Source organism: Tamandua tetradactyla, chromosome 18, assembly GCF_023851605.1.
Source record: "Tamandua tetradactyla isolate mTamTet1 chromosome 18, mTamTet1.pri, whole genome shotgun sequence".
Lineage (NCBI taxonomy): Eukaryota > Metazoa > Chordata > Mammalia > Pilosa > Myrmecophagidae > Tamandua > Tamandua tetradactyla.
In genome coordinates, this window is record NC_135344.1 from 23,045,666 (window position 1) to 23,052,266 (window position 6,601).

Below are 6,601 nucleotides of genomic sequence, written 5' to 3' on the forward strand. Positions count from 1 at the left end.
TGGCCGGGCGAGGACCCCGAGGCTGGCGTGGGAGGAGCGGCCCCGCGCGAGGGAGGGGCCGGGGGAAGGGGCTGGGTCCGGGGCAGGAGGGGAGGAGCTCGGGGCTCGCGGGCTCGCGCCCTGCAGCGTCCGCAGCCCCAGCTTCGTGGAGTCGGAACTTTCCGACTCCTGCAGGGACTCAGGCGCCGCGGGCCGAGCGCTCGTAGCTCCAGCCGCCGTTCCCCGCCGAGCTTGACCTTGGGTCGGTGCTCTTCGGGTTGGACGGCCGCACCCGGGAAGAGCCGACCACCGGCCTCTCCTCTCCTCTCTCTCTCTCCTCCGAAGCCCGAGGCTCTGTCGGGAGCGCGGGCTGCCCTCCACCCCCGGCCTCCCGGCGCTCCCCATGCACCTGCCCGGCTGCGCACCCGCCATGGCCAACGGGAGCTTCTCGCTCGCCGGCCACCTGCTCCGCAGCCCGGGCGGGAACCCCTCGCGGCTGCACAGCATCGAGGCCATTCTGGGATTTACCAAGGACGACGGGGTCCTCGGGGCCTTTCCGACAGAGCGGGACGCCGGGAGCGCAAAGGAGCGGGATAGGAGACCCGGCGCGCGGCCCGCCTGCCCTAAGGCGCCGGGCGGAGTTACCGAGCCCTCCCCGGCGCCAGCTCGGGAGTACGAAGGTGAGTGCGACCCCCGGCTGCTGCGGGGCCCTTCGCTCATACTTGGCGCCCTGCACGAGGAGCGCGCCCTTTCCTTTAGTTCTTAACCTCTGGGTCTGCGTTGCGCTAAAACACGACTTTTATTAAAACCCGTTGGGCGCGGGTTTGAGAACCGTTTGTGGCGGGAGCTTCCGACTTGCGTTTAGAAAGTACTTAGAGATCCCTCAGCCCAAATCCGAGTTCGCAGCCGGACTGGCAGAGCCCGCGGGGAGGCCAGGTGGGCCCGGAGGCGTTCCGGGGAGTGTCTCTGATTCTCCCGGGCCTCGGCGCCCCAGTTCCTCGCCCCTATTGCCCCGAGGAGCCCGGGGAGGCGCGGCCGAGCCCAGGGCTGCCAATGGGGCCCGCCGTCGGCGACGCGAAGCTGTCGGAGGAGGAGCAGCCCAAGAAGAAGCACCGTCGGAACCGCACGACCTTCACCACTTATCAGCTGCACGAGCTGGAGCGCGCGTTCGAGAAGTCCCACTACCCTGACGTGTACAGCCGCGAGGAGCTGGCCGGCAAGGTGAACCTACCCGAGGTCCGGGTCCAGGTAAAGCGCCCAGATCAGGGATGGGGATCCGGGAGGGCCCGAGGCCCAAGTGCAACCAGTGCCCCCCCTGAATCCCCGAGCTTCCACACAGGACTTGCCTGACTTAGCTCTCCCAGAGCTGCGGAGGAGCAGCACAAATCTTCCATGTTCCCCATATACCGCCGTTTACACAGTCTGTTCGACTTTGTAGTACGATCTCCTCTTTAAAATCTTTCTCTTCTAAGCTGCCGAGAGGAATTTGGAATATCTTGCAAAATGAAGAGCTAACAGCTCATTAGATACAGGCAGGGAGGCTGCATACAAAGGGCCTGTAGGTAAAAATCTCGAGGGTAACTGGTTTAGGACCCCCAATGCCATGTTCATAACTAGCTGTGTGAGGAAAACTCGGACTCCGACTCCTTGCCAGGGACCTGGCGTCCCTCAGTTGAAACTTTTGGTGGATTTGTTTAAGAAACTGACTTTTGCTTCTCTGGTGCACATCCAACCAAAATTCCCGCTGCCAAGGCCGTTCCTTTTCGTTGTCAAGGGGCTTTTTGCTTTAATTAAAGCTGAATTATCTTTAATCCTTGATCATTAAAATATTTGAAAGCCTTAAATATTTGCTAGTCATCTGTGAAAATTCTGGGAGGATTTCCAAATTGGGAGAGTTTACAGAGGCCTGAAAGGGACACATTGGGAGTGAATTTCCCTGCATGTGAAAGGTAGTGGAACTAAAATGGGATTTTTGTGTGTGTCTAATAAATTAGATTTCCAGGAGGTGAGGATACACTGGTGTTTGGGGCTTTTAGTCTTGTCTTAAAAGTAAAACGTGATCAGCTCTTACCTTTTGTTTCCTCTGCTTAGTTTAGGGGGTTAAAGTAATGAGTAAAAGTCATGGTTTCAAAAAGTATTTCCCTAATGTAACTCAGGATTATCTGGCAAGGATAATTTAATTTCTCCTAATTTGGGGCATTAAAGCTGCAGTGATTCCTTTGAGGGGAACTTTAGCACCTGTTTTCTAAGGAGGGTGGCGGAGTGAGGAGAGGAAACAAATACAAGAGAAAGATGAAGAAAGAGGAGAGTCAAAGCCTTTCAGTGGCCCTACAGAAAACAGGCAAAACAGGCTCCCATCCTACCTGAGTCCACTGTTATCCTACCCTCGGTCCTCCCTCATTACATATTTGGGTTTTTTTCTTCTTCTTTGCTAAGCCTTGAGGTTCTTGAAAGGAGGGGAGGGTCTGTGATTTCTCTGTGACCACAGGACAAGCAGCGTTGAGCATATGAAGTTGCTAACACACAGCTGTGACATAATCAGGCAGGGTTTCCTACAGTGTAAGGGCAGCATTAGAGCAAAGCTAGTAGCCTAAGATCCTAGTCTTTAGCCCCTCAACCGTGAATACAAAGGCTATATATATATATATATATGCTGGTCTTGCAGGGGCGGGAATGGGGCGTGCAAGAAAGGAGGCGGCGGCAGTAGCATTGGCCAGTGTTTCTCTATTCTTTTTCGTTAGTAAATATGTAATGTTTCTGGCAAAGTCAGGGCCTCAGATGTACAGGTGAACATTTTATGGGAAGGGGCAAGGCTATTTATGCTCTCTTTTTCCCCAAATCATGGCCTCATACACACTTGCCCTGCTCTGCTGAGGTGCTGGATTTCTGTCTTCTCGGCTCCCCTAAGAGTTTTATTCCTTCTGGTATTAACAAAATTGCTTTCTCCCTTCCACGTGTGCAACTGTTCCCCACTTCCCTTTAAAATGTAACACTGAAGCCTCTAGTCTGGCCAAATTTTTTTCCAGATTCTTCTCTAAACTAAATTCAGTTCTTGCTGATCTGTTTCTGAAGGCAGTAATTTGCTGGTGAAACATTAGTTACTCTCTCTTGTGCACTTAACAAATTACTATTAGAAGTTTCATCGTAAGAAACCAGACTTCACTCTTGGCAAAGGACTTTCTATATGCAAAGAAACAAAACAAAACCTTGAACTCATTGAGCTAAATCTTAGGGTACATGTCCAAACCAATTACATAAAGTAAAAGCAGATTTAATAAACTTGAACTATTAAAGTCCTGAGAGCCATTTAAAAGAAACATTAGAAATTCAAAGCATATTAAATGAAAATGAAAATCGTATTAAAGCAGCAATTCAAATATGCTAGGGTTAAATAAATCCACTGGCTTGTATCTAGTCATCATAATGAGTCATCCATGGAAATAGCTTTATTTTAACATTCAAAGTTGCCAGTTTGGACATTTATTTACCTGAGACAAAAACACAGTAATTAAAAATTGTACCACAAAGGGAGGAAGTTAAGTCTGAATTGAAGAGCCAGGAGGGGCTGTCACTCAGCAGATGATAGGAGGGGGAACAGAAATTTGCTAAGATCTGGATTCCAAGCCCTACGGTCCATTTTGAGGTTAAATTCACTTTGTTCTGAGTGCATACTCTGTGCCAGGAGTTGGAAACAGAACCATAAATGGGTGCCATAAACAGGGTAAAAGGTGGGAACGGCACGGAGGACATAGAGCTTCTGTGTCCTTCATAGGGAAGGCGAGAGGGAAGAGAAAAAGGAGACAAGGGGACTGAAAGAGGGAAGCTAATGAGCGCATTTGGGCAGCTGGGAAGTCACAGTTCTGTTCGGCGGGAGGAGCGGGGTACAAACGCTTAAGAGACAGAGGCCCGGTCCACCCTTCGCCTTAGCCCAACTACTGCCCTCTGTTGCCTCCCGCAGGTGTGGTTCCAGAACCGTCGGGCCAAGTGGCGACGGCAGGAGAAGCTGGAAGTGTCGTCCATGAAGCTGCAGGACTCGCCTCTCCTGTCCTTCAGCCGCTCCCCGCCGTCGGCGGCCCTTGCGTCCCTCGGGGTGGGCCCGGGCAACGGCGGCGGGCCGGCAGGGGGCGCCCTCCCGCTGGAGTCGTGGCTGGGGCCGCCGTTGCCCGGCGGGGGCGCCACGACGCTGCAGAGCCTGCCGGGCTTCGGGCCGCCGGCGCAGAGCCTGCCCGCCAGCTACACGCCGCCGCCGCCCTTCCTGAACTCCCCGCCGCTGGCCCCGGGCCTGCAGCCCCTCGGGCCTGCGCCACCTGCCTACCCTTGCGGGCCTGGCTTCGGGGACAAGTTTCCGTTGGACGAGATGGACCCGCGCAACAGCAGCATCGCGGCGCTGCGCCTGAAGGCCAAGGAGCACATCCAGGCCATCGGGAAGCCGTGGCAGGTCCTTTAGAAGCACTGGGGACCAAACCGACCCAGGCGACTGGGAGCAGACCTGAACCGCTTGCGCTGTACTCGTATCCCCTCTTTCCCGCTCTCTCTTCCTCGGTCACCTGCAAGCCGCGGCCACGGGACCGCGATCCTGGGCAAGCAGCCTGCTCCTGACGCCTCGGGGGTGGCTGACCTCCCGGCCTGCCAGGCCGTCTCACTTGACCTCTGCCGCTACGAGGCGGTTTGGTGACCCCAGATAATGATGACAGGGAGGAAGAGGAGGCAGAAAAATAGAGTTTGAGGAATTGTTTGTATAAGTTTGAAAGCAGTTGGGAGGAGAATTAAAGACCTGTTGTCTTGGTTTGACTCTGGTTTAGCGCGCTCAGGACTGCAGGGGGTGATGATGGGGTGGGGGCGGGTGGCTCAGGGAACGACGAGGTTGTGCGCAGGAGCTCCAGGTTCCCTGGTGCGAATTCATCCCGGGGCGGGGGAGGGAGCGCTTTGCTGCAGAGGACAATCGTCCCCACCCCGGACAGTAAGGTTCCCTGTACGAGAGGCGCCCCTGGCGCGCAACCGTGTGGAGCTGGGGATGGCTGGGAGGCCGAGAGCTCATAACCGTCGCGTTCCCAGTTCACCGGTCCCCCAGTAGCCGGGCGGCTCCTGCTTTGTTGAAGAAGTGATCCCAATAGGAAGCGTATACACAACCTTCGGGGGTCTGACAGCCAAGCGTCCCTCAGGCCCAGCCTCCAGCCGCTCCGCTCCCTCATTCCAGCCCGCCGAGGCTCAAGGGCCGCTCCCAGGTCAATATCCAGGTCACCTGTCGCCCACGATACCCAGGGCTAATGATGTTAGCCCTCCGAGCTCAGGCCGAGGGGCTCTCCAACGCGGTGCGTACTCCCAACACTGTGAGTCTGGGGAACACGCGTCGGTTAGTTGGCGCGCTGGCGAGTGTGTCCCGGGGGGCGCGTCTTGGACTGGAGCTGCAGCTCCTGGAGCCAGCTCTGAGACCGGGAAGGAAGCCGGACTTCTCCGGTTTTAGAACCTCTCGCGCTGCTCGCGGACTCGGATCAAGGAGGGTCACTGACTCCCGGCCTTAGCCGCCGCGGCCAAATCAAGACAAGGCGCAGTCGACCATCCAAAGTTGGCCCTGGAATAACTCGGATTCCTGGCCGCCGTTCCCGCCCCGCTCCCTCCCTTCCTGAGCACCGGGAGACGAGTCCCCAAGGCCTTCGGAACCACGGGCTTATTTAGCACGTTTGCAAACCTCCCCCGCCAGCTTTTCTCGTCTAAATGGACCCTATTTCGCTGGGACGCGGAGAAAATGGGGTAAGGTCACATGTGTACAGAATGTTTGTCAACAACCAAGGACCCGGCCTGAGGTGAGACATATTGTAATCACGGCCCCCCTATCCCTACTGTGCCCTCGGACTGCAGGCTGCGCTCGGGTTCCGGAAACCTGCCAGGGGGAAGAATGAATATCCTGGGGCTGCAGTTAAGAGGAATGCGTTCTCAGGGACTATGGCGTGACAGCTTTAGCAACAGGCTTATCCTTAGTTAATGCGACCAGAGCTTCTTACCATAGGGAACTGGGATGGTCTCCCTGCCCACACACGAACCCCCGTCTTTTACAACCGTGTACCCTAGAGCCCCATCTGTTTCCCTGCAGGTCAGTCAGAATTAATTGAATAGGTTATTCCCCCCAAGAGGTGGCGTCATACCTTCCCTTTCCTTTACAAGTAGACCAAGTGATACCACCTTCTAGCAAAAAAAAAAAAAAAAAAAAAAAGAGCTCAGGATGAATGCGTAATTACATTTCTTTCAGTTTGACCTGTCTTCACCATCGTCCTTTAATTAGTAGGATTTACTCAGACTTCCAACTTGACTGGCGACCTCACTGGTCAGGGGTGAGTGCCACACTTGCTCTGCCTGTACTCTCCTTCCCACAGGTGAAGGCACCTGTGATCTTGCCCATTTCACCATATCTTCCTCAACTCCCTTAGATCGTTTCCACAGTTATTCATTTTGTCTCCTCAGCCTTCCCCCCCCCCAATTTTTCTTTCCATCTGCACTTTCCTCTACTTCCTCCTCCTTTACTAATTAGTTTAGTTGAATTTCAGAGTTAGCCATACTTGGATTTCATAGAGAAGTCCTTGGAAAATTATAATACCAACACGAATAGCTAATGAGCATTAAAGGC

The 6,601-nt window shown here is 54.6% G+C and overlaps 1 protein-coding gene across 1 annotated transcript; it reads left to right on the forward strand.

Annotated features, from left to right (window-relative positions):
• The first annotated feature begins 382 nt into the window (after nucleotides 1–382).
• Nucleotides 383–4,749, forward strand: RAX (retina and anterior neural fold homeobox). Its single transcript, XM_077136129.1, has 3 exons — nucleotides 383–659; nucleotides 974–1,227; nucleotides 3,938–4,749. The coding sequence occupies exons 1-3, from the start codon at nucleotides 383–385 to the stop codon at nucleotides 4,424–4,426; spliced, it is 1,020 nt and encodes a 339-aa protein (XP_076992244.1). The 3' UTR covers nucleotides 4,427–4,749.
• The last annotated feature ends 1,852 nt before the right edge of the window (nucleotides 4,750–6,601 follow it).

What these genes read in the sequence shown, in the direction of transcription:
- RAX (XM_077136129.1), top strand. Translation starts at nt 383, where the DNA reads ATGCACCTGCCCGGCTGCGCACCCGCCATGGCCAACGGGAGCTTCTCG. An exon ending in GCCAGCTCGGGAGTACGAAG is followed by an intron (nt 660 to 973) that starts GTGAGTGCGACC and finishes TCGGCGCCCCAG; the next exon opens with TTCCTCGCCCCTATTGCCCC. An exon ending in TACCCGAGGTCCGGGTCCAG is followed by an intron (nt 1,228 to 3,937) that starts GTAAAGCGCCCA and finishes TGCCTCCCGCAG; the next exon opens with GTGTGGTTCCAGAACCGTCG.